The sequence below is a fragment of the Lepidochelys kempii genome, chromosome 1 (assembly GCF_965140265.1).
Source record: "Lepidochelys kempii isolate rLepKem1 chromosome 1, rLepKem1.hap2, whole genome shotgun sequence".
Lineage (NCBI taxonomy): Eukaryota > Metazoa > Chordata > Testudines > Cheloniidae > Lepidochelys > Lepidochelys kempii.
In genome coordinates this window covers 233,867,812-233,895,082 of record NC_133256.1, presented here as the reverse complement: position 1 = coordinate 233,895,082, position 27,271 = coordinate 233,867,812, and the positions used below count along the sequence as shown (strand labels likewise).

Sequence of the window (27,271 nt, the reverse complement as noted above, 5' to 3'; positions counted from 1 at the left end):
CAAGAGACAATATGGAAAAAGAGCATATTATAGTGATTTTAATCTAAAAAGATTTTTTTTCTTTCAGCTCTATGTGACTGTATCATTCAGTTAATGACCATTACTAGAAAGCATATAGTTTTATAAATGTTGAAGGGATCACAACTGTGGTTACAACTGCTGGTCACAACCAGTTTACATGACTGTGGGATGCATGACTTTCCCTGTACCGTATACTCAAATAAGCCCTGAATTTAACTTTAAGGAGGGGTATTTCCTTTGCCTCATCTGCTTAAAGTTAAGCATGCACTTATAAGCTTTCTTCATTCAGAGCCAAAGTACAGTGATAAGTAGTAGTGCAGGTTAATAAGTAGAAATTTAGATAGAATACTCTGAAAATGTCAATTGGCTGAATTAATATGCCCCTGTTTAAGTGTAGTTCAGTATAAAAAATGTCTACAAAATACAAGTAAATGTGAGAATTAGCAAACCAACAAAAAGCTATGTTAATATTTATTTATACAGCTCCAAAAGTAGGCTAGTAGAGAAACAAGGAGACAAGAGGGAAAATCCTGGCTCTATTGAAGTCAGTGGGAGTTTTGCTATTGACTTCACTGTGGCCAGCATTTCACCCAAGGTCTTTGCTTACGAACTAAACAGACATCAGAGATGAAGGAGGTGGATCATAGAATACCAGGGTTGGAAGGGACCTCAGAAGGTCATCAAGTCATCAAGTCCAACCATCTGCTCAAAGAAGGAGCAATCCCAAATTTTTGCCCCAGATCCCTAAATGGCCCCCTCAAGGATTGAATTTACAACCCTGGGTTTAGCAGGCCAATGCTCAAACCACTGAGCTATCCCTCCCCCTAAGGGGATGCAACAAGAAGCAAATGAATGAGCAGTAACATTTAGTACAAACTGGTCAGGCCTATGCTGCATTTTGTTATAATGTTTTATCATCTAATTTGTGAAACGCAGTGTAATCTGATTTTATTTCTCATTCCATGTCATGGCTAGACAGAAAAAATAAAAAGTTCCAAAAAGCTAATTCCTACATGGACAGCAGCATTTCCCTTTCACTTATGCTGATCTGTGGAGTTTTGAGTTGTAAGGAACAAAATGGGGGTAAAATTGTCAAAAATGCCTCAGGGCTAGATTCAAACAGATATTGTAATGTTCAGTGTTACAATGCCAGGCTCCTAGGTGCCCTGCCGCCCAGTGGAATCCTCTGCCCTGGGTTAGGTGCTCAAGCTCCCCATGCATTGTACAAGGAGAGGAAGTCATCTAAAGAAGGGATTATCAGAAACCAACTGAGTGGGAAGCTGCCTAAATTAGCCAAGCGTGAATGCAAAGGAAAGCTGTAGGGCTTAGGCCCAGATCCTCAAAGGTATTTAAGCACCTAACCCACACTGATCTGGGCCTTAGGTGTGCGCCTCCCTCTACGCCAAATTCTCAGATGTGAACCCTCTCCTAGAGTTAGGCACCTAAGCCAGATCAGCCCTTTCTCATGGGGAACAAGAGGGCAACTCACCCCATAAGAGCCAGTAGCCTAGTGGTTAGTGCACTCCCCTGAAATGTGGGAAACCAGTGTTCAAGTCAAGCAGAATGGGAATTCAAACCTGGGTCTCTTACATCCCACCTGAGTTCCCCAATCACTGGGCTACTGAGTATCCTGGAGTCATATACCCACGCAGCTATCTTTTGTGTGGGGCCCGAGTTTGTAAGTGTGCTCTGAGAACCTAGGTGCCAACTTTTCCCAGTGCCGGTGGGTGCTTGTGTCCGCTGGCCCCACCCTTGCCCTGCCCCCATTTCAACCCCTTCCCCAAAGTCTCCCCCCCCTCCCTGCCCCTATTGGACCCCTTCCCCAAATCCCCGCCCCGGCCCCACCTCTTTCCTGAGTGCGCTGTGTTCCTCCTCCTCCCAGTGCTTGCCATGTGAAACAGCTGTTTTGTGGTGCAGCGCTGGGAGCTAGGGGGGAAAAGTGGGAATGCGGCACACTCAGGGGAGGAGGCGGAGCGGAGGCGAGCTGGGGCAGGGCGGGGGAGGAGGGACTGCCAGTTGGTGCAGAGTACCCACCAATTTTTCCCCATATCATTGGATTGACCACCCTTGAAATCTACATTAATATGCCTAATTCAACTTCTTTTACCCTTTCATGTGGAGATTCGTCTTCTATACATTTTGTAATTTGAGAAGCTCCTTGTTTTATAGATCTCACTACAGTGATTGCTCAGCAAATGAACAGCGGTTCCTACAATGGAGCCTCACACTATGATCCCACTGTGTGGACTTTATTCTCCACTGCATTACATCCGTTCTACCCCACTTTCACTCAGTTCACTTCACTGTAGAACCTGAAGTAACACAGTAGGGAAATCGGGATGAAATCTTGGTTCCGCTGACTTCAATGGAGCCAGATTTCATCCTTTATTTTGTATTAATCTGCAGTAAGACAGCTCCCATTCAAAGTTCTGTGCACTCCTGACAATCTTCTAAAAATACACTAGTAAGTGAACAGATCTAGTAGCATATTATCTGTCTTTAAAGTTATATTGTGTAATTCTTGAATATACATCAAACCATCAGCCAGACTTTGAAACAGGCATGCAGCAATTATCCATGTTTGTAGAGAGATTTATACCTACGCTTCTCATCTGCATATGTTTTATACCTTTTAAATATATTGAGTGCCAATCTGATCTCCCCTGTAAATCAAGAGCCACTCTACTGAAGCCAATTTGTTACACTGCTGTGCACCAGATATAAGAGAGATCAAAATAAGTTCATTTGTGACATTTTCTTGTCATCTTCCTCAAAAGCTTGTCTCTTTCTCCAACAGAAGTTGGTCCAATAAAAGACATCACCTCACCAACCTTCTCTCATTATTTACTGTGTAATTTTTGAACAGCTATAACCATAGCCAATAAATTGAGCACACTTACATGTAGAGGGTCAACTGTTGTAAATCAGTGTAGTGCCATCTGGCCCATATATTGTTTAATAAATATCACATATAAATCAGTTTTAACACCTGAAACACATCTTGGCTATTGGTTTCCAGGGACGCAGGATAGACCCCTAATGCCACATTAAATCTTACTGTAGAATTTTCATTCAGCAGCCTCTGCTCTGCAGAGGAAACACAGGGAAATGTGATATATCTGATGAAAAACTGCCAATGACTCCTCTTGCAAAATGCAAAATTGAATGGCTGGCTAAACCAATTAATTGTACTAATACCCAATTACAATTAAACTCATTCATAAGCATGTTGTTTGCTGAGGATCAATTGAAGGCTTAGTGCTCCGTAGAACTATAAAGTGAGCAGTAAATCAGAACAGCCAGACAATCATATTACAAAGGATTACAGGAGAAGTCTGACGAAGGAAACAGAACAAAGCAAGGCATTCAGATTCTGATTCCTCTTCCTCATCACAGCTGCATGCAACTAGATAATAATGGATGAAAATTCTTATACCCTGCGTTACTTTGAATAATACCTTACTCCCCAAGAGCTCCCATTAAAGTCAATGGGCCTGTTTACGGAATCAGATTCAACCTATTATGAAGAAGGGTGAATCATCACCAGGCCCATGGTGATTAGCTATTATACTTACATAGTTTAAAGGCTGTAATGAAACCAGAGCCACTGTTCCCTCTAAGCTGTGTGCGTGCACACACAGATCCTAAACCCTGCGCACACAGCGAACCACCGCAAGCACAACAATTTGCCCAGAAGAAATTTTTTGCACACACGGCCTGTCAAAGATTAGAGGGAACATTGACCAGAGCATTAACAAAGAGGAAAGTTCACCTACGCCATGATGCCCACAAAACACATGACTGTGGCTTAGCATCTGTGACTGCTACTATGCTAGTACCCTCACTGTTACTGTGTGCTCCCTCTCTCTGTCTCTGTTGTAACCACCTGCGGTCTCTCATCACATAAGGGTAGATCCTGCAAATGAACCTACATGAGGAGATCCCTGAGCCTGCGGGGAGCCCCACTGACTTCTGTGGGGCTTGGCACAGGTGCAGCAGAGTGCTATGAATTGCAGGATCAGCAGAGTGCTATGAATTGCCTTAACTCCCAATCCTGCAAAAATTAAAACACATACTTAATTTTGTGCACTATGAGAAGTTTGATGGGGCAACAGGTTTATTCATAGTGCATAAAGTTAACCATGTGTATACATCTTTGCAGGACCAGGACCTTAGCTTGCAAGCTCTTTGGGACAGAGCCCCCACAAAAATCTCTTGCCTTTGCATTATTCATGCCTACATTGCTTAACACAATAGAGCTATAATCTTTGACTATGGAGCTGCCACAATACAAATACGTAGCAATAATAATAATGAGACTTGGTACTTATATATGAGTAAAGGACATGTCATAAACCTGACCCTTCTATTTTTCAGATAAGTTGCAGCTGAATCATTGATTATTACATGTAGTGGATGCCATTAAAAACTGGACAGTTACTCCCAGAAGCAATGACAATTTATACCAGCTGTCCTATAGACTTCAATGAGACTGCTTATACCAGCAAAGTTATGCACCTGCTTAAGTGTTTGCAGGATTGGGGCCATAGTATTTAAATTCACTGACCTGCCTCTTGTTCTAAGTATGCAGAAATCATAAAAATTGCAGGGAAGGTCCATTTTTAGAATGGTGCCTAATGCATTAGAGTTTTCCTGATTTTTTTTTTAAATGACTGAAAAGAAAAGAACATATTCCATCTGATATATCCAAATGTGTTAGATTCCTAGTTCAGGAATATTCAAACACTAGGCATGTGAATAATTATACTCACTTGAGTAGTGCCACGGAAATCACATGAATAAAGCTGTTATGTGCATAAGCATTTGCAGACTCAGAACTTCAGTTAAGATTGTGCTGCTTTTTTTATTTTTAAAGCTACACTATACAGACTCAAACACTAATAATTCTGTCCTCTTGGACTCCCTTGTGGCAAAGTCCTATGAAATGGAATGGGATGAATCCAGTAGGGTCCTGTGGAATTCATTAGAGAATGATCTCCTTTCCATAGCTTTTTTAAAAAAAATGTTATAGAATGCTATCGCAGAAATATAATTTTCTATTGAATTCAATTGGATGGGTAAAAAGCCAAAGAAAGGCTTTCATTTTCCGTTAAATTCTATAACACTTCAGATGTTGTTATAATTATTTATAATTTATATTACTGTAGCACCAAAAGTCTCCAATAGTGATCAGAGCTACATTGTACTAGGCTTCCGCAAAGACCTTACACTCTAAGGGCTTGTCTACACTAACCTGCTGGATTGGCAGGCAGCGATCGATCCAGCGGGGGTCAATTTATCGTGTCTAGTATAGACACGATAAATCGACCACTGAGCACTCTCCCGTCGACTCCGGTACTTCACCAGAATGAGGAGTGCAAGCAAAGTCGACGGGAAAGCGTCAGCTGTCGACTTACCTCAGTGAAGACACCTCAGTAAGTAGATCTAAGTACATCGACTTCAGCTACACTATTCACTATCAAGTTGCAGTGGGGGAGGTTTAGGTTGGATATTAGGAAAAACTTTTTCACTAGGAGGGTGGTGAAACATCGGAATGCATTACCTAGGGAGGTGGTAGAATCTCCTTCCTTAGAAGTTTTTAAGGTCAGGCTTGACAAAGCCCTGGCTGGGATGATTTAGTTGGGGATTGGTCTTGCTTTGAGCAGGGGGTTGGACTAGATGACTTCCTGAGGTCCCTTCCAATCCTGATATTCTATGATTCTATGATTTTAAATTGCAGATTTTAGATCAACCCCCATGCGGTAGTGTAGACTACACTTACCAGTGGATCAACGGTGCAGAGATTAATCTACTGGGGGTCGATTTAGTGGGTCTAGCGAAGACCCGCTAAATCGACCACAGATCACTCTCCTATCAACTCCGGTACTCCACCGGAACCAGAAGAGTAAGGGGAGTCAACGGGAGAGTGTCTCCCGTCGACACAGCATAGTGTGGACCCCGCGGTAAGTAGATCTAAGCTATGTTGACTTGAGTTATGCTACTAATGTAACTCAAATTATATAGCTTAGATCAACTTTCCCCCATAGTGTAGACCTGCCCTAAAGTAGACAAACCAGACAAAGGAGGGCAAGTGGAAATGTGAGCACTCAGCAGTGAAGTAAGTTGACCAAGCTCACACACACAGGTTTGTGGTCAAAATTCAACGATAGTCTTGAGTGGAATTTTTTCCATTACAGGACGATACTTATTAGGCACTAATATGGCATGGACGGGTCTTGCTCATCAGATATGCAGAAGAGTATTGCAATGAGAGATGATCAATAAGTGGAATGTACATCCTGCAGAAAATCCAATATTTCAGCTTTTGGTTTAATCCCAAATTGGGACGAAATGTGAAAGTATCAAAACTTTTAATGGAATGAAAAGTTATGAAAATTTTCAACTCAGAAATGTCGCAATGAAACATTTCAGGATTCCAAAATCAAAAATTTTGTTTCAGTTTATTGACCCAAAAGAAAATGTTTAGTTTCAGGTTGAGTCAATGTTAGTCTCTGAGTCTATCTGAGCTGCCAGAGTGCCTCAAGGGTATTGTAGTTGCAGGTCCCATATGCCCCTAAGGGACCCGCTCCTACATTTCCCTGATGCACCATGGTCCTTCCCTGTGGCTGAGTGACTGTAGTGTGACTTTTGGACCAGTCCTAATTAGAAAGTTCTGAGGTGATCATGAATAACTTGGTAAACTGAGGTAGGGAATTAGTGGGTTTTGTACAGCCCTATTTTGTATATTCCACATCTTTCTATCTAAAATTTTTCTTTCCTCATCCCCAAATGAAGACTGTTTTCAGTGGCTTTAGGTGCAGTATCATCTATCAAGTTCTTCCTGAGATTAGTATATTATACTGATATTTCCATGGCCAGTGTATGTGCCATCAAACTTATTCTGGGCAATTGCTTAGCCATGCATCAATTACACAGATTATGGGTTTGATATAGTAGTTCAAGATAATAAACTGGTTATGAATGAGCTAAGACAGTTGGGACTCTTTCTCCCCGGTCAACAAGCGATCCTGCTTCCAAAGAAATGCCCATTGATTGGAAATGACATCCTGGCAGCTGGTTGTATACGTCCCTCCCTGACTTTACGTCAGTTGTGCTAGGTTGCAAAACTCAAAGTGCCAACTGCAAGCTTTCTGAAAGCTTTTAATAAAATGTTTAAAGTATTATTATTATTAAAGTGAGTTATTTGGGGAAGGGTGGTTAGGAAGAGTTTGTCTGTGGGTCTAGAGCCGCACACAGCTCTTCATGGCCCCCATGTACTACTCTCAGGGTAAGTCTTTGACTATGCTCCACTTGTTCCGTCGGCCAACAAACTGATCCGTGTTGCAAGACACCCTGAGGGGGAGGAAAAGCTGCTGTTTAGAACTCTTTTCCAAAGATAAGCATGGAACTTGCTCAGCTTTCCACTCTTACAGTTGTAAGGTGAGGAAAGAATGCAGACTATTGTCAACGGAACACTGGGGTTGTTCTAGTTTTGATGCAGAAATGTTTAAAAGCTTGATCTGGGAGTTGATATTGTACATTAATTTATTACCTATGTAAAATGCTGAGTTTTCTTCTTTGGCAAAATCATCAACATATGACACTCCCAGTGGCATAATAGGTGCTTCACCAATTCCACGTAAAAGGTTTCCCATCAGTACAAAGATCCACAGATAGGAGCTTGCTGCTTTTTCACATCCTGTAGGCAATAAATATTTACATTTTTGGAAAGAGAGCTTTCAGAAGAACTTATTTGCAATGGAATTGAAATGGTGCCTTTTGAACAATGGGGAGAAAAACACTGATAATAGATTTAATTAGTCTGTTTTCTTTACAATCTGCTATACCTCTTTGAGGTCCATTTTATGCCAGCCATTCAAGAGAAAATCTTGGGTGTTCTGATACAATATCAGAATCATAGAATCATAGAATCATAGAATATCAGGGTTGGAAGGGACCCCAGAAGGTCATCTAGTCCAACCCCCTGCTCAAAGCAGGACCAATTCCCAGTTAAATCATCCCAGCCAGGGCTTTGTCAAGCCTGACCTTAAAAACCTCTAAGGAAGGAGATTCTACCACCTCCCTAGGTAACGCATTCCAGTGTTTCACCACCCTCTTAGTGAAAAAGTTTTTCCTAATATCCAATCTAAACCTCCCCCACTGCAACTTGAATATTTTGACAGGATCCAGTGATACAATGAAAAATGTCATTAGATTGCAAGGGGATGACATTTTGCTGGCCACAAAAATGTTGCGGGGAGCAGTAATCTTGCAAAAAAGGACATCCCAAGAACAGGCCTGATTGTGCAATGCTTACCCACATTGGTGAGCGTTTACTCAGACAGGTCTTCTCACAGAAGTTGAGGCACTTAAGTACGTGTTTAACTTTTAAGCACCGATTTAAGTGCTTTGCTTAATCGGGACAATGGGTATGTTTTCTTTGGATATTCTGCCTCATACATTAGTGGAATTACATAAGGTTGAATGTGTACGTAAATAACAAGAGATTCTAATCTGGATAATAGGAGTTCTACACTTAGCTCTTTCTATTTTCTCCTCAATATATATACATGGCTTCCATTAAATTTGGGAGGTGGGATAGAGGGCAGGGGTGACTGGAGAACATGCTTCCTCTTAGTGGTTTTAATATTATACTTTCCAATAAAAAGAGAACATATAAAATGATGTTAACCAAGACTGAGTCCAATCACAGAGCATTTGCTTACCAGAATTTTTCAACTCTCTAGTCATTTCTATGGCATCTAAAGTCGGACGATGTAAAGGTAATGCTAGAGAGCAGGCTGATAAACTTGTAGAAGAGTTGTCCTCTGTAAGTGGTATTCTTTCATAATTATAACTGGAAAATAATGATGTGAGATGTAGCTGAAATATAAATAACTTATCTTTTGCGAAAATTGTACATAAACTTGGTGCTCATGGAATTACTTTGTCTATTATATGAAGGCAGAGTTGATCGACAAATAGCTGTGGCTTGGGTGCGTCACAGCTTAGTGGTTCTCCAAAGAGAATTGATATCTGTTGATGCACCTTCATATGGGACTATAATGCTGTTCCCTAGCTAAGAGAGCTATTAAAGGTTGCACATCCCTTAAGTCAACCCTGGCTACAGGAATTTTAAATTCAGTTGTGACCACTCAGTGTCTGGCTTGGCTGCACATTCAAATAGCTTATGTTTTTATCTAGAGACTTCATTCAGAGGAGTAAAGAAGAGACAACCTGATATTGTTGGTGTTCGGTAGTGTTCAGAGTTTCCACATACTGACAGCCACATTGTTATTTTTACAGCATCTGGGATTTAGTATAGTATTAGTGTCTACTAATGTGATGAAAGGCAATATGGTCCATGGTTCGTTGCCACCCTCCCTCTGGTTATTACATTTGCGTTATGAGAAAAGGTTTATCTTTCAAAGCTCTACTGAGAGAATGGATTAAATCTATATACCCCTCACTGGGCAGTGCCGTGCAGTTCTCAGAGACTGCTGGCTCTCTACAATTCCACAAGCAGAGTAGAGATTTGGGCCTTTTCTGCTCTTTGGTCCACATAGCCCCACTCAGTATCCCTACTCAATCTTTCTTTTATGGCAGTTCCTTCTTGGCTAGCCCTGTTCTGGGAAGAAACAAGCCTCTCCCATTGGCATGGTGGGGAGGCACTGCCTTCCATGATGTCATTCCTTCTGTGCCCTGATTGTCATATATGGCAGTTGTGGGGATGGGAAAGGGTCAGTGCCTCATACAACATCCAGAAATTAGTGCTTTCTGGCAGCTGTTTACAGTGACCATTGAAAAAGAAGACTGTTCCATCAGGATCTGTTGGCTAGTTCTAGATCCAAGTAACATTCTCTGAACATGGAGCTCTGGCTGCCCCCATACCACAGAACCAGGCAGGCTCAGAATAGGGCCTTCAGTAAGCCAGAGAGACAATGAATGCTAAAATATCATGCCCTACCATGCTACTGAAACCATCCAATCTTTGGGGGAAACTTTAATTTGTTAAACCAGTTCCTCAGCTTTTATATCAAGTGTACTGAAGAAAAACTGCTTCAGAAGTTGGAGTTGTGAAAGTAGAATGAATTATATTGAAATTATAATTCATTAAAGAAATGCTACTTGGAGGGTTTGTTGAAATATAGTTGTCAGGAAGAGAAACATTAAGGAGTGTGAGACAATGAGTCCTCAAACTAATTAACTTAGAATCATAGAATCATAGAATATCAGGGATGGAAGGGACCTCAGGAGGTCATCTAGTCCAACCCCCTGCTCAAAGTAGGACCGATCCCCAACTAAATCATCCCAGCCAGGGCTTTGTCAAGCCTGACCTTAAAAACTTCTAGGTTTTTCCACCACCTCCCTAGGTAACGCATTCCAGTGTTTCACCACCCTCATAGTGAAAAAGTTTTTCCTAATATCCAGCCTAAATCTCCCCCACTGCAACTTGAGGCCATTACTCCTTGTTCTGTCATCTGCTATCACTGAGAACAGTCTAGAGCCATCCTCTTTGGAACCCCCTTTCAGGTAGTTGAAAGCAGCTATCAAATCCCCCCTCATTCTTCTCTTCTGAAGACTAAACATCCCCAGTTCCCTCAGCCTCTCCTCATAAGTCCTGTGTTCCAGTCCCCTAATCATTTTTGTTGCCCTCCGCTGGACTCTTTCCAATTTTTCCACATCCTTCTTGTAGCGTGGGGCCCAAAACTGGACACAGTACTCCAGATGAGGCCTCACCAATGTCGAATAGAGGGGAACGATCACGTCCCTCGATCTGCTGGCAATGCCCCTACTTATACATCCCAAAATGCCACTGGCCTTCTTGGCAACAAGGGCACACTGTTGACTCATATCCAACTTCTCGTCCACTGTAACCCCTAGGTCCTTTTCTGCAGAACTGCTGCTGAGCCATTCGGTCCCTAGTCTGTAGCAGTGCATTGGATTCTTCTTTTGTAAGTGCAGGACTCTGCACTTGTCCTTGTTGAACCTCATCAGATTTCTTTTGGCCCAGTCCTCCAATTTGTCTAGGTCCCTCTGTATCCTATCCCTACCCTCCAGCGTATCTACCACTCCTCCCAGTTTAGTGTCATGTGCAAACTTGCTGAGGGTGCAATCCACACCATCCTCCAGATCATTTATGAAGATATTGAACAAAACCAGCCCCAGGACCGACCCCTGGGGCACTCCACTTGATACCGGCTGCCAACTAGACATGGAGCCATTGAGCTAGGAGATTGGTAAACGTTAGTATGCAAATAAGATATATATGTATATTTGTCAGTTTCTGCTTCCTTTTGTCTCTTATGTTAAATTGGCTTTGGCTTATTTGTATAAATAAGTTAGCTGAAGCCTCAGAGAGGGGCTCACATATCTGGATGCATTGGCAAAGTGCTTTGCTAATAAACAGAGCGGTCTGACAAATTATGTGAGTCTTGAATCTGACTTTGACAATTTGGAGGTCCCACCGAGATAGCAACCGTCTTCGCTGGGGCCGTGTGACTCCTGACTGTTCTTAGGATGGCCATGGTAAGCCGGCACCTGGGCATTTGGCCCGAGCGGTCCTCCGCCAGAACGGAAGGGTGCATGACCACAGTGAAGTCTACATCATCGAACCTGTTGGTTCCCATTCTGTTCTGGTAGGGATCCCGGGATCTGACATCAGGAATCTGGTCAGGTAATTATTTCTGTGTTTTGTGCAGACTGAGGATTGTCTTGTCTCTGTGTCTATCCATCCTCCCTTTGGAGTGTTTGAGTCTGGGCACTGTCTCCATCTGGGGATCGGCTGACCAAAGGGTTCCTGTCCCCACAGTCTGAGTGAGTAAAATCTGCACAATCGCAGGCGCACCGCGCCTTGGGTAAAACCCTTGTTGTGAAAGCAAGGGCGATTGAGGCAGTAGCCTGTGGGCTCCTTTTGTGTGTTGCACCGGGCATCGTTCTGACGAATCCGGCTTTCCTTCTTGTGTGATTGGTGTGTAAAGTCCTCCTGTATGGGTAACCAGATTTTAAGTCGGGACAGTTCCCTAAAGGAATACCTGCTCATTTTATGTATTTTAGGAAAGCAGACTCCTGTAAATTTCTGGAAAAATGGTCTAGGCTAACTCAGGAGAATCCCAAAATTCAGTGGCCACTGTTAGGATCTTGGGACAAAAACCGAGTAGACGTCTTAAAAGACAAACTCAGCCAACCTAAAACTAAATTGGCATAAGGAGAGGTTGATTGTTTCATGCAGTGGTGGGAAGAGGCAAATCATAGGTGGACAGAATCAAAACTTGCCTCTCTCAAAGATTCTGGCTTCTATCCCACCAGATGCAACTCATTTTACTGTTGTTGATTTGTGCTCTGCTTTCTTTTCTGTTCCGGTTCACCCTGACTCCCAGTTCCTGTTTGCCTTTTCTTACAAGGGACAACAGTACACATGGACCACACTGCCCCAGGGGTATACTGAAAGCCCATCATATTTTTCCCAAGCATTAGCCTGAGACCTTGCTGACCTTGTTTTCCCATCCAGGTCCACACTAGTCCAATATGTAGATGATCTACTCCTCTGTTCCCCTTCATTGTCTGCCTCTGAAACTGATTCTTTAGTGCTCCTTACTGCCCTAGCAAATAAGGGTCACAAAGCTTCTCGCTCTAAACTACAACTCTGTCAAGCTTCTGTCACATACCTTGGCTTTCTCCTCTCCCAGGGTTCCCATGCACTTTCTCCCACCCGCGTCCAAGCTATCCTTAGCTTTCTCCGACCCCGCTCCCCCACGCCAGGTCCGGAAGTTTTTAGCCCATGCCGTGGCTCCCGAGGCCAATTCTGCCTTTGTTTCCGTCAAACAGGGTTTGGCTTCTGCCCCTGCCTTAGGGCTGCCTGACTATTCTAAGCCTTTTACCCTTTTCTGCCACGAACAATCTGGGTGTGCACTTGGAGTTCTCACTCAGATGCACGGAGAAAAGAACCACCCAGTGGCTTATTTCTCTGCCACTTTAGACCCTGTTGCCCAAGGCTTACCCCCCTGCCTGCGTGCTGTGGCTGCTGCAGTGCGCCTAGTCGAAATGTCTGATTCCCTTGTTCTCCGCTCTCCTCTTACCCTCCTGGTCCCTCACTCTGTAGAAACTCTCCTGCTACAACGTAACACAGGCCACCTCTCCTCTGCCCGCCTTACCAGGTACGAACTTTTACTACTATCAGCTTCATATATCACCATAAAGCATTGTTCTCAGTTAAACCCTGCCACTCTCCTTCCTTTGTCTAATGACGGTGATCCCCATGACTGCCTTGCAACTGTCTCTGCTGTCACTTTCTGATGTCCCTCTCCCTAACTCTGACCTTGTTTTATTTACTGATGGTTCCTGTTTTCGAGATGACCAAGGTCATCTCCTTGCAGGATACGCTGTAGTTTCACTCTCTGAAACCCTGGAAGCTGCGCCTTAACCTTCTGTAACCTCAGCACAAGTCGCTGAATTAGTTGCCCTCACCCGTGCCTGCTTTTTGGCGGAGGGACGCTCTACCACCATTTACACTGACTCCCGCTACGCTTTTGGGGTTGTACATGACTTTGGTACCCTCTGGCAAACTCAGGGTTTCCTTACCTCTGCCAGTACCCCTATTAAAAATGGGCCCTACATTGCTGCCCTCCTGTATGTAGTTTTACTTCCGTCTGCCCTAGCTATTGTTAAGTGCCCTGGCCTCAATGGCGGATACTGATGTTGCTAAGGGTAACGCATTTGCTGACGCCTCTGCTAAACATGCATCTGGGGAAGGTTCTATGGCAGCAGCATTTCTAGGTTCCCTTTCTGTTTCTATACCGCCGCCGTCCCTCACTGACCTCACCCTGCTCCAAGACTCTGCCCCAGAAACCGAGAAAGAATCCTGGGTTGCCCAAGGTTGCTCTCTACATCCCGATTCTCTTTGGCACTCGCCTACTGGCACCTTTGTAGCCCCCTTTACACTCTACCCGTCTCTGGCCGCCCTGCTACACGGTGTTTCGCATGTCAGAAAGGAGGGGGTGGTCTCTGCTGTAACTAAGGCAGGATGGTGGGCCCCCCATTTTAGCTCTTTTGCAGCCCACCACTGTACAGCCTGTACCATTTGCCAAAGCCATAATATTGGTAAACCTGTAAAAGTGGCCCAGGGGTTCCGGGGCCTACCTCAAGCACCGTTCTTGCATTGGCAACTTGATTTTGTACAAATGCCTAAATGTCAACAATATGAATTTATATTGGTTATGGTATGTTCTCTGATTGGATTGAAGCCTTTCCTTGTCGCAAGGCTGACTCACTGTCTGTTGCCAAATGTTTGTTAAATCATATTATGCCTGCCAAGGGAATTCCTGCTACTCTGTCCAGTGATCGCGGTACACATTTTACTGGACAACTTGTTCAACACCTGGACCGTATATTGCATATCAAACACCTGTTGCACTGTCCTTACCACCCACAGAGTGCAGGTGCAGTTGAAAGACGAAATGGTGTACTTAAGAATAAGCTTGCTAAAATTTGTGACTCTACAGGATTAAGCTGGCCAGTAGCCTTACCATTAGCCCCTATGGACATGAGATCCACTCCATCCCAAAGGCATAAATTAAGTCCCTTTGAAATTGTTATGGGACACCCTATGCGAGCTATGACTACCATTACTCCCGTTCCAGATTGGAACTTGACTCACAGTGCGCTCCTTCAGTATTGCAAGGGACTAATGCAAGCTGTAAGTAACTTCCATTCACAGGTTCAAGCCGCCTGGCCCACGGAACCCACCTCCGACACCTGCCACAATCTCGAGCCAGGTGATTGGGTCTACATACGGCGCCATCATCGAAAGCACGCCTTGGAGCCCCGGTGGAAGGGTCCTCATCAGGTACTGCTTACTACACAGACGGCTGTTAAACTATCTGGCATCACAGCGTGGATACATGCTTCACAGTATGTCAAGGTTCCTCCCCCACTCTGAACTCTAGGGTACAGATGTGGGGACCTGCATGAAAAACCTCCTAAGCTTATTTTTACCAGCTTAGGTCAAAACTTCCCCAAGGTACAAAATATTACACCCGTTATCCTTGGACTGGCCGCTACCACCACCAAACTAATACTGGTTACTGGGGAAGAGCTGTTTGGACGCGTCCTTCCCCCCAAAATACTTCCCAAAACCTTGCACCCCACTTCCTGGACAAGGTTTGGTAAAAAGCCTCACCAATTTGCCTAGGTGACTACAGACCCAGACCCTTGGATCTTAAGAACAATGAACAATCCTCCCAACACTTGCACCCCCCCTTTCCTGGGAAATGTTGGATAAAAAGCCTCACCAATTTGCATAGGTGACCACAGACCCAAACCCTTGGATCTGAGAACAATGAAAAAGCATTCAGTGTTTTACAAGAAGACTTTTAATAAAAAATAGAAGTAAATAGAAATAAAGAAATCCCCCCTGTAAAATCAGGATGGTAGATATCTTACAGGGTAATTAGATTCAAAAACATAGAGAACCCCTCTAGGCAAAACCTTAAGTTACAAAAAGATACACAGACAGAAATAGTTATTCTATTCAGCACAATTCTTTTCTCAGCCATTTAAAGAAATCATAATCTAACACATACCTAGCTAGATTACTTACTAAAAGTTCTAAGATTCCATTCCTGGTCTATCCCCGGCCAAGACGACTACAGACAGACACAGACCCTTTGTTTCTCTCCCTCCTCCCAGCTTTTGAAAGTATCTTGTCTCCTCATTGGTCATTTTGGTCAGGTGCCAGCGAGGTTACCTTTAGCTTTTTAACCCTTTACAGGTGAGAGGAGCTTTCCCCTGGCCAGGAGGGATTTCAAAGGGGTTTACCCTTCTGTCATAAATATAAAGGGAAGGGTAAACCCCTTTGAAATCCCTCCTGGCCAGGGGAAAACTCCTCTCACCTGTAAAGGGTTAAGAAGCTAAAGGTAACCTCGCTGGCACCTGACCAAAATGACCAATGAGGAGACAAGATACTTTCAAAAGCTGGGAGGAGGGAGAGAAACAAAGGGTCTGTGTCTGTCTGTAGTCGTCTTGGCCGGGGATAGACCAGGAATGGAGTCTTAGAACTTTTAGTAAGTAATCTAGCTAGGTATGTGTTAGATTATGATTTCTTTAAATGGCTGAGAAAAGAATTGTGCTGAATAGAATAACTATTTCTGTCTGTGTATCTTTTTTGTAACTTAAGGTTTTGCCTAGAGGGGTTCTCTATGTTTTTGAATCTAATTACCCTGTAAGATATCTACCATCCTGATTTTACAGGGGGGATTTCTTTATTTCTATTTACTTCTATTTTTTATTAAAAGTCTTCTTGTAAAACACTGAATGCTTTTTCATTGTTCTCAGATCCAAGGGTTTGGGTCTGTGGTCACCTATGCAAATTGGTGAGGCTTTTTATCCAACATTTCCCAGGAAAGGGGGGGTGCAAGTGTTGGGAGGATTGTTCATTGTTCTTAAGATCCAAGGGTCTGGGTCTGTAGTCACCTAGGCAAATTGGTGAGGCTTTTTACCAAACCTTGTCCAGGAAGTGGGGTGCAAGGTTTTGGGAAGTATTTTGGGGGGAAGGACGCGTCCAAACAGCTCTTCCCCAGTAACCAGTATTAGTTTGGTGGTGGTAGCGGCCAGTCCAAGGATAACGGGTGTAATATTTTGTACCTTGGGGAAGTTTTGACCTAAGCTGGTAAAAATAAGCTTAGGAGGTTTTTCATGCAGGTCCCCACATCTGTACCCTAGAGTTCAGAGTGGGGGAGGAACCGTGACACCTTCCCTTTATATTTATGACACAGTGTAAGAAGGCACCATCCCCAGAGAACCAATCATCACCTCAGGACAACGCAGAGTCAATTTTGACTCCAGAAGAAGACATAGAGGAACAGTCTGCAATACCTTACAATCTACGCTCTCGTAAGGATTGCCAGAAGCAGACGACAAACAAAAAAAAGCAGTAGTGAGCCTAGCGCCTACTGCCTGGTGGGCGTAAAACCATGACTGCAGTTCCCTCAGTTGAGGCTGTCAGAACCAGAAGAGCTTTGCCTCCAACATGTACCTCTGCCTGTTCCTCGGCTGCTGGTATCTTACGATCTGGGGAGACCATGATGACAATTCTTTTATCAAGCAGCAGGTGTGGATAGCTCAGACCCTTAATATTTCTAATTGCTGGGTCTGCAGCCACATCCCAGCCCACTCTCAAACTGGTGTTCCTGTCCTGGCTATCCCACTCAAGTCCTCAGACCTCACTGGAGGGCCTCGTCTGTTTAACAAAATATGGAACAGCAATGACACTTGGGAAGCAGTGGAAATAAATGCATCTAAATGGATAAGTGTGGTGGAGGGAAAGGGTCATTGGTGTTGGGTGCGTAATGGGACAGGGCTGGATCTGGGGAAAAGCCATTGCCTTCAGCATATTGTGGCCAATGGTGTATGGGATTATTCAAACAAAACTAAAAAGTGGCAGGCCGGGTATGGAGATATGAATTTTTTTCTCAAGCTGGGATCAAACAGAGAAATCAATCTCATGTTCCCCCTACAGTCATGCAAATAACACCACTCCTCATAAGGAGAATTACCCTATACCCTTTGGGGGATACTCCTCCTCCTTTGCAAACACCTATATGACAAATGGGTGCAACCGACCCTTCCCGGCCTTAATAGGCCATCACTGGGTGTGTGGGACCACAGCTTATACCGCATTACCAGCTAATTGGTCAGGAATCTGTTATCCCACCCGACTCTTCCCACAATTCCAAATGCTAGGAACCTTCCCTCGAGAACGCCTCCGCAAATTGAGGCGAAAAAGAAGGGACTTAACAGATGCCCAATGGTATGTAAATAACATAAGCCCCTTAACCTGTGAAGAGGCCACTGGCAGTTCCTTAATACCATTAGGGGGAGTAATACACCATGCAAAAAGGCTCCTAAGGTTACAAGCAGTAGTTGAAATAATGGCAAATGAAACCGGAGAAAGTTTAAGAGCCCTGGCCAAAGAAACAGAGGCAATCCGACAGATGGCCCTCCAAAACCGTCAGGCATTGGACGTAGTGCTGGTCGCAAAAGGAGGGACTTGTGCTCTCATTGGAAAAGACTGCTGTGTGTATATACCAGACAACACCAATGAGGTAATAGATTGTGCTAGCCACTTAGAACAAATCGCATATCTTCCCCACGAAGAGCCAAGTTCTTTATGGAAGTGGCTAGGTAACTTTTTCAATTTCTCTGGCATAGGAAACTGGTTGTTTCAGGGAGCCCTAACTCTCCTGTTTGGAATCCTAATAATTTTTGTATGTTTTCAGTTACTTTCCTGTTCTATCCAAAATTGTGTCAAGCATGCTACACAGATAGCTGCCCCAAACCACAGTGCTAATTTGATGATTTTAAATATCACTGATGAACAAAGAGATAAAGAACGATTGATATCATAATTGTAATCAGTAATTGTTGGTCATTGCGTAGCTTGACCAAAAGGAGGGATTGTGAAAGTAGAATGAATTATATTGAAATTATAAGTCATTAAAGAAATGCTACTTGAAGGGTTTGTTGAAATATAGTTGTCAGGAAGAGAAACATTAAGGAGTGTGAGACAATGAGTCCTCAAACTAATTAACTTAGAGCTCCTACTGAGCTAGGAGATTGGTAAACGTTAGTATGCAAATAAGATATGTATGTATATTTGTCAGTTTCTGCTTCCTTTTGTCTCTTATGTTAAATTGGCTTTGGCTTATTTGTATAAATAAGAAAAGGAGTACTTGTGGCACCTTAGAAACTAACCAATTTATTAGAGCATAAGCTTTCGTGAGCTACAGCTCACTTCATCAGATGCATATCGTGGAAACTGCAGCAGACTTTATATATACACAGAGAATATGAAACAATACCTCCTCCCACCCCACTGTCCTGCTGGTAATAGCTTATCTAAAGTGATCATCAGGTGGGCCATTTCCAGCACAAATCCAGGTTTTCTCACCCTCCACCCCCCCACACACAAATTCACTCTCCTGCTGGTGATAGCCCATCCAAAGTGACAACTCTTTACACAATGTGCATGACAATCAAGTTGGGCTATTTCCTGCACAAATCCAGGTTTTCTCACATCCCCCCACCCCCATACACACACAAACTCACTCTCCTGCTGGTAATAGCTCATCCAAACTGACCACTCTTCAAGTTTAAATCCAAGTTAAACCAGAACATCTGGGGGGGGGGGTAGGAAAAAACAATAGGAAACAGGCTACCTTGCATAATGACTTAGCCACTCCCAGTCTCTATTTAAGCCTAAATTAATAGTATCCAATTTGCAAATGAATTCCAATTCAGCAGTTTCTCGCTGGAGTCTGGATTTGAAGTTTTTTTGTTTTGAGATAGCGACCTTCATGTCTGTGATTGCGTGACCAGAGAGATTGAAGTGTTCTCCGACTGGTTTATGAATGTTATAATTCTTGACATCTGATTTGTGTCCATTTATTCTTTTACGTAGAGACTGTCCAGTTTGACATTGGTCAAATGGACACAAATCAGATGTCAAGAATTATAACATTCATAAACCAGTTCTCTGTGTATATATAAAGTCTGCTGCAGTTTCCACGATATGCATCTGATGAAGTGAGCTGTAGCTCACGAAAGCTTATGCTCTAATAAATTGGTTAGTCTCTAAGGTGCCACAAGTACTCCTTTTCTTTTTGTGAATACAGACTAACACGGCTGTTACTCTGAAACTTGTATAAATAAGTTAGCTGGAGCCTCAGAGAGGGGCTCACATATCTGGATGCACTGGCAAAGCGCTTTGCTAATAAACAGAGCGGTCTGACAAATTATGTGAGTCCTGAATCTGACTTTGACAGAGTCTAAATGGTGCATAATATAATAATCAGCCATATTTACCGTCCCATTAGGAAATGAGGCATCAGTGATAAAAATGTTCCAAATGACATGATGAGACATCCAGCAGCAATTACTTTGGGCCGGTGAACCTTTGACCCAAGATAGCTCACCAGTACCATCACCATTAAGTTACCTGAAGAGATATAAGCAAAGCTCCTATGAGAATAGCTACTTTTAAACAAATTGTCCATTAAAATGCTCATCCTTTTTACTTCCAAAGGGAAAGATATATACCTATCTCAAAGCTGCCATCAATGATGCCGACAACTGATGATGAAATTTCAAATCTCCTTTCAATTTGACTTGACATACTCTTCATGTAGCTTCCAGAAAATCCTTTGGCAAAAAAGGAGAATGCTAGTGCCCCAAGAAATATCTGAAGAAAAGGAAATTGAGTCGGTTAAGAACCATCTTTCCTCAGCGATTGGATGGCTCAGGGGATTGGCAACGAAATACAGATACTAGATGTGTTGTTTGGGTAAAACCTCCTTTCAGTGGCTTTCCTTCAGTCAGCGGATTTTACTTCATAATTAGGCTGGCCTTCAAACTCTCATACTTTGCAATGAAATATGTTGAGCTTCAGCTCCCACTGTTTCTATGTGCTATCTGAGAAGGGCTGCTAGCCACAGGGGGGAATGCACTCCCTGCCTACTAGTCTTTGCTGTTGCCTTTCCTGGCAAGGGTTTCCTGTGTAAAGCTATTTAAATATAATAATAATAATAATTAATAATAATAAATGTAGCCATAGTCACCATTATTATTACCACTCTGTATATTTCTAATGCATCCATTTCCAAGATTCAGCCTGATCCAAAGCCCACTGAAAACTTCCTTTGACATAACTGGGCTTGGGCTCAGACTATAAAGCAGTAACATTTCCTGAACTTTAATAAATAATGTGACATGCTAGCACACTGAACTCAGTGAATATTCATAAAACATCAAAATACAGTTTTCAATGCTTTTTAGTCAATTAAAGGTTGAGCTGTGATCTTTATACCTTTAACTTAGAAAAATAAGGATACATTATCTTGACAGGAAGTGGCCCAATACTTCTGTCCAGGAAAGGTGGACTGTCTTTAGATTGGTCAGGAATCATTCTTGTTTCCATGGTATTGCTCTTCTAGATTGAATATATAAGTCTTCCTGTTCGGAAAAATTAGTGAGTTATTATTTATATGGTAATCACATAATATCTGTTCAATATCTTCATATTTAGATAATGAAATAGAGAGTACACTTATAAAGTTTGCGGATGATACCAAGCTGGGAGGGGATGCAAGTGCTTTGGAGGATGGGATTAAAATTCAAAATGTTCTGGACAAACTGGAGAAATGGTCTGAAGTAAATAGGATGAAATTCAATAAGGACAGATGCAAAGTACTCCACTTAGGAAAGAACAATCAGTTGCACGCATACAAAATGGGAAATGCCTGCCTAGGAAGGGGCACTGCAAAAAGAGATCTGGGGGTCACTGTGGATCACAAGTTAAATATGAGTCAACAGTGTAACACTGTTGCAAAAAACCCAAACATCTTTTTGAGATGTATTAGAAGAAGTGTGGTAGGCAAGACACAAGAAGTAATTCTTCCACTCTCCTCTGCGCTGTTTAAGCCTCAACAGGAGTATTGTGTCCAGTTCTGGGTGCCACATTTCAGGAAAGATATGAACAAATTGGAGAAAGTCCAGAGAAGAGCAACAACAATGATTAAAGATCTAGAAAACATGACCTATGAGGGAAGATTGAAAAAATTGGGTTTGTTTAGTCTGGAAAAGAGAAGACTGAGAGGGGACATGCTAACAATTTTCAAGTACATGAAAGGTTGTTACAAGGAGGAGGGAGGTAAATTGTTCTCGTTAACCTCTTAGAATAGGATAAGAAGCAATGGGCTTAAATTGCAGCAAGGGAAGTTTAGATTGGACATTAGGAAAAACGTCCTAACTGGCAGGGTAGTTAAGCACTGGAATAAATTGCCTAGTGAGGTTGTGGAATCTCCGTCATTGGAGATTTTTAAGAGCAGTTTAGACAAACCCCTGTCAGGGATGGTCTAGGGCAGGGATCGGCAACCTTTGGCCTGCGGCCCACCAGGGAAAGCCGCTGGCTGGCTGGGATGGTTTGTTTACCTGCAGCATCTACAAGTTCACCAATTGCAGCTCCCACTGGCTGCGGTTCGCCATTCCCGGCCAATGGGGGCTGCGGGAAGTGGTGGCCAGCGCATCCCTTGGCCCGCGTCATTTCCCGCAGCCCCCATTTCCCGTTTCCCGCAGCCAGTGAGAGCTGCGATCGGCCAACCCTGCGAACACTGCAGGTAAACAAACCGTTCCGGCCTGCCAGTGGCTTTCCCTGGAGGGCCGCAGGCCAAAGGTTGCCTATCCCTGGTCTGGATAATACTTAGTCCTGCTGTTAGTGCAGGAGACTGGACTTGATGACCTCTTGAGGTCCCTTCCAGTCTTAAAGTTCTATGAGTCTATTATTAAAAAGCATGCAGGGTGCTTTACAGACAAATAAGATGATACAACCCTGCCACAACATGTTTATAGAGCTGTTCAGAGAAACTTCTAACCATATTCTCTTGAAATATGAAATTCCATTGAAATCAAAAAATACTTCAATTTGGGAAGAAGACTGAAAAAAAGATCCAACCATGTCAACAAAATGTTTTGATTTTTATATTAGTTTTCTTTTTTAAAAAAATTATATTTTTTATGTATGGTGATATAATAAAATATAAAAACCAACAAAACTGAAATGAAACATTTTGATTTTGTTGAAAAGAAATGTTTCAATTGATCCAAAACTTTTGTGGAACCGGGGTGGAGAGAATTTTCTTTTGCAGAGAATTTGAAAATTTTCAGTTCGGAAAATAGCCAAATTTCAAAATCTGAAAGTCCTTCATAAATGGAACTTTTGTCCTCAGCACAGCTGTAGTATATACAGATTAAAGGCATTATCCTGCAAAAATGTAGGCACAGGATGAATGCTATTCTATTAACTTCAGTAGCACTTTCTGTGTGAGTAAAATTACTCATCGGCATAAGTGTTTGCAGGATCAGGCCCAAAATTAGACAGATAATTATAAACGATGGCAGAGGTGGAAAGGAGACAACAAAACAAGGGGGAATGATATCCCAGTCATAAGATACCATAGTGAAAGATGTCTAAGCTAGAATGAAAAAGAGCACCCTGCTATTCAAGGAGTATTTTTCACAATATGTTTCATGTGAGGTTAATATCTGGAAGCCTATTTTAACGTTGCTGTAAAATCTTTTTTTTAAAGACTCAGACAGAAGGGTGCTCTTCACCAAATGGGATGGTCTGAGCTACCCTATCAGGGGAAACTACAGTGAACCTGAAAGGCAATGCTGACCCAAAATCATAGAATCATAGGGTCTGATGAGGATTTTAACAAGTAACAGAGTTTAGGGACAAATTCTTTGCTGAGACCAATTGGTGCAATACCACTGAAGTCATTTGAACGGTGCTAATTTGTACCAGTAGAGCATTTGGCCCATAACACTTTTATCCATCTCCTGTATCTTAAATATACACAGGTCAAGGGTCTGATTTCAGAGATACTAATTGTCATTGGGGAGACTTTTCAAAGGTGGCCCATTGTAGGCACAGTAAGGAAATTCAGTGCTTAGTTTTGGATACATAATGTCATGTGGAACTTTCAGACTTTGCTGTAGGCAGACTTCACAGGGGTGAAGCAGTGTGGGATAGTGGACAGAGCACTGGACAGGTACCTGGGTCTATTCCTGGCACTGGCCTGCTGGGTGACCTCGGAAAGTCATGTTTCCCTTCTCTATGCCTCAGTGTCCCCAAAAGGGGATAAAGCTAATAACCTCCTTTGAAAAGTGATTTGAAAATCTAAGACTGAAATATACTATGTAAGTGCTAAGTATTATGATTATAATGCCATTTACAGATTAGGTGCTCTGTCAACCTGGATCCATCACAAGCTTGCCATGCATCCCAATCTGGGCAACAATCAGGAGGATAATCAGTGCATATCTAACACACTACATGAGGATGATGCTAATATTCTTGGGCAGCTGCAGACACAGCCCCCTGCATTTCAGTCATCAGTGGGAAGTACCCAACTGCAAAGGATTTGATCATGCAGCTGCTGACATGGGTATGCCATCTGTCTCATTTCAATTGATATACAAGACAGGCATAATGATAACTATGAAGAATGGAAGTCTGTGATTTGGAGGGGGCCAGGATTCTGCATGGCAGAAGGCACTTGGGGAAGACCAGCTCCACAGAGAGAGGAATTTTCAAAATGCAAATTACCTGAAAGTGCCCATCTGCCTGCTGTACCCGCCAGCGCCTCATTGTCATACGGAAAAGACTCATTAGCATATGCTAATAGAGTCTGTGCACTCAGGATAGTGTAAGGAAAGATCAGGGACATTTCCAGAGAGTAGCTCAACATTCCAACACACTCACACATCATGACTGAATCAGCTGAAGTACTGGGCACAGAAGGTTCTGCATGGATCCTGGATGTGATTCTGGACATTGTAATGCCAGTGAGGATAAAAGCTCCAAGAAAGATAAGAGATGAAGTTCTAGCTTAATAAGGGCAAGAATGACAGCACTTATCATGGACATTGCACACGGGGATGTATTTTATGGGTAAAGAACTCACTAGGGTTGCCCACATGTATAATTTTCTGCTTCCCTTGTATAAATGCTGAAGTCTTATCCTAAACCAAGACCATGTCTGTCAATGCATATGACAGGCACGTTGAAGTATTAATGGCATGTTTTGCCATACAGGTCAAATGAAAACTGGGAGAAGCTCAGTGATAGGTTGATTTGGAAACCACTAAAGTTATGTCTAATAGGGGAGGGCCTTGCCCTAGATCTATTCTCTTAGGACTTCAGATTAACTAGCACTTTGCTGTTGCATTTCTACCAAAACCTTTTTACTCCACCCAGCCCACCACTCCATACGACCCCGGCACTGTTCCTCTAAGTGCCCACTGCACCCATCCCAGGCTAGGAGGGCACAGCCCATAGTTTGTTCCCTCTTTCAATCACTGCCCTGCCCTGCTCCCTGTTTCAGTTGCGGATTGCCTAATGTCTTTAGTGTATATGTGCTTCTGTTCGGTTCCTCCTCTAGTCTGTGTCACTGACTCTCTTCTGCACAGAGAGCCCCACATTCACCATCAGACCCTTTGGCTGTTCCCTGCCCTCCCCTTCTGTGCCCTCACACAGGAGGTCATCACAGCCTAGCAGCTACCCTACTGAACGCCTGCCTGACCACCTGGTGAGCATGGCTCACCAGGATGTCCTACGATGACAACGTGGCCACCATAAGAGTCTAATGCTATCTGTTCTCTGTGTATTGAAATTATTGACGTGATGGTTTGTATTTTTTCAACTAAGGTGTCACTTCTTGGTGTTGTGTACGTAGCCTTAATTTTTCTAGGTTCTTTCTATTTTACTCGAACAGCCATTGCTCAGGGTTATCCAGGCCAGTCACCACTGGGCCCTTTCATGAGGCCTAGCCAATTTCCACCATGTTCTTTCTTGCCTGCTCTTTTCTGAAGCTGTTCCAGTCATAAGGATGTTCACAGGCCTGCTCTGTCTGAGGGAGAAGGATATCGTTTCATTAACTTGCTCCTGCTAACTTAATGGTGGCCTTTTCATGAGTAGTACAGCAGCACCTGTTTGAGATCCAGGTAATCATTTTAGGGCTTCTGAAAATTCAGGATAACTGACCAACCCCTTAACCATGTCCCTCTTCCATTGCATTGTTCTGGTCTCCCACCCAGGGGGGTGACTTATGTTCCTTTTCTGAAAACTCTAGGAGTGCCCAGAAAGGCCAAAATTTACATCTAAACCACGCAAACCTCCAATTTCAGCAGTACTAGCTTTGGAAAATGTTGGTTTTAATGGCAATTGAAGAGGTGCTAATCATTAACAATTAGATATCAACTCCAATAAGCATTCACAGTGTAGATCATTAATGTATTGTGTGTTCAAACCTACTCTAGTCTTAATGAGACTTGAGCTGAAAAATGGAGTCCTCTAAAGCAAATGAACTTTGTGCCCTCTTCTCTTTTGCTGATGATTAACTGTGTACAATATCTGACTCCTTTAGATAAATATCATTTAAATTGCATGACCGGATTTTCTTCTCCAAATGTTTTGTGCTATACTGCTAGACTAAGGATTCACCTTTAAATGATAACAAACATTAAACTCTAAGTAGGCATTTTCTTGCTCTTCCTAGTGAGACAGTCATATTTTTAGTTAGCAGTGTGTAATAATAGGAATCCTAAGAAACTATTGAATCACTCATGTAACAAGCTTTTTAAAATAAATCAGTGAAAACACCAGCTGTCCACAATGATTGTCCTTTTAAAAAAAAAGTATATTTCAGCTTAGTTATACTGTACCTTTGTCTTTTGTGGATTTAAATAGTCTCTTCCATGTTTAAGTAAAACCAGCAAACACAAACCCAGTGCTACTTAGTGTTAAGTAGTTTTTCCCACCTCCATAGGTAGCATTTAATCATTAAAAAAAAAAAAAACAAAGGGAGAGAAACTGAGAAAGAAAGAGAGTGAGAAAGAGAACTTACTTGTGTCACTTCTGTGTCAGATCCTTTCTTCTCAGTGCTCAAGAGCTTTCGGGCGGGATGCCAGTGTAACGTCACGGCAGGAGGGCTGCCTTCTTTAAAAGGTAGAGGATACTCCACAACATTCCTAAACCTCGGTGTTCTTTCTTACTGTGATTTCAAAACTTTTCCAAAGCCGCCGAAGCAACAGCTTTTCAAAAGCAGGCAGATTTCTTGCAGTCACTAATTTGGTATTCTGCCTTCAAGAGCGCTGCTGGTACCAGCCTCTCCCAGAAAAAAAAACAACAACATGTTTTCTCCATGTTTATTTTTTTTTACAGAGTAAATGCTAAAGCTGGACTAAGAACCTTTACACACTGCAAATCTGATAACTGTTTGGTGGCCTGTGCAAAAGGAGCTTGAGGGTAAAGGCTCAGTTTCTAAACGAATATCCACATCACTTTATAAACATTACAACTTGCATTAATTGATGCCGTTGCTGAGGGTCTCATTAGAGAAGCCAAGAACTGAATTAGCTCTAGGGTCTGAACTAACCCTTCACATCGAGAGATTGTGGTCCCTGATACGTCCCCTTTGGGCCACACCCATGGCACAAAGGGGCAATAAAGTTGCCCTAATTGGAAGCTGAAGAAAAGGGACTATGCCTGGAAAAGAGGGCATAGATGGAATATTGATATACTCAGGAAGTTCCTGGCTAGCATAACAGTCCTAAGTGAGTGTTAGAGCAGCTCTGAGACTGCTCTAACTTACTTCAGGGACCAAACTGGGGATGCAGGAAACACAAAGGTGGTCCC

At 42.8% G+C, this 27,271-nt stretch overlaps 1 protein-coding gene across 3 annotated transcripts in view; it reads right to left on the bottom strand.

The window, feature by feature from the left end:
• The window catches only part of LOC140900805 (solute carrier organic anion transporter family member 1C1-like), a 48,527-nt gene extending 21,872 nt beyond the window's left edge, over positions 1-26,655 (bottom strand). Inside the window, exons 1-6 of one of the 3 annotated variants that reach the window (XR_012155723.1) lie at positions 26,481-26,655; positions 20,882-21,027; positions 20,116-20,257; positions 19,882-20,014; positions 8,748-8,878; positions 7,574-7,720 (exon numbers count right to left, since the gene is read on the bottom strand). Coding sequence is in view for 2 of the 3 variants with exons in the window: in XM_073318653.1 (XP_073174754.1) it covers positions 7,574-7,720; positions 8,748-8,878; positions 19,882-20,014; positions 20,116-20,257; positions 20,882-20,992 (664 nt within the window). In the remaining variant the exon portion in view is untranslated. Of the gene's footprint in view, positions 1-7,573; positions 7,721-8,747; positions 8,879-19,881; positions 20,015-20,115; positions 20,258-20,881; positions 21,028-26,298; positions 26,404-26,480 lie in introns of those variants that run through there. The other 2 variants (XM_073318653.1, XM_073318660.1) reach the window with 2 other exon arrangements.
• Between the last annotated feature and the right edge of the window lie 616 nt (positions 26,656-27,271).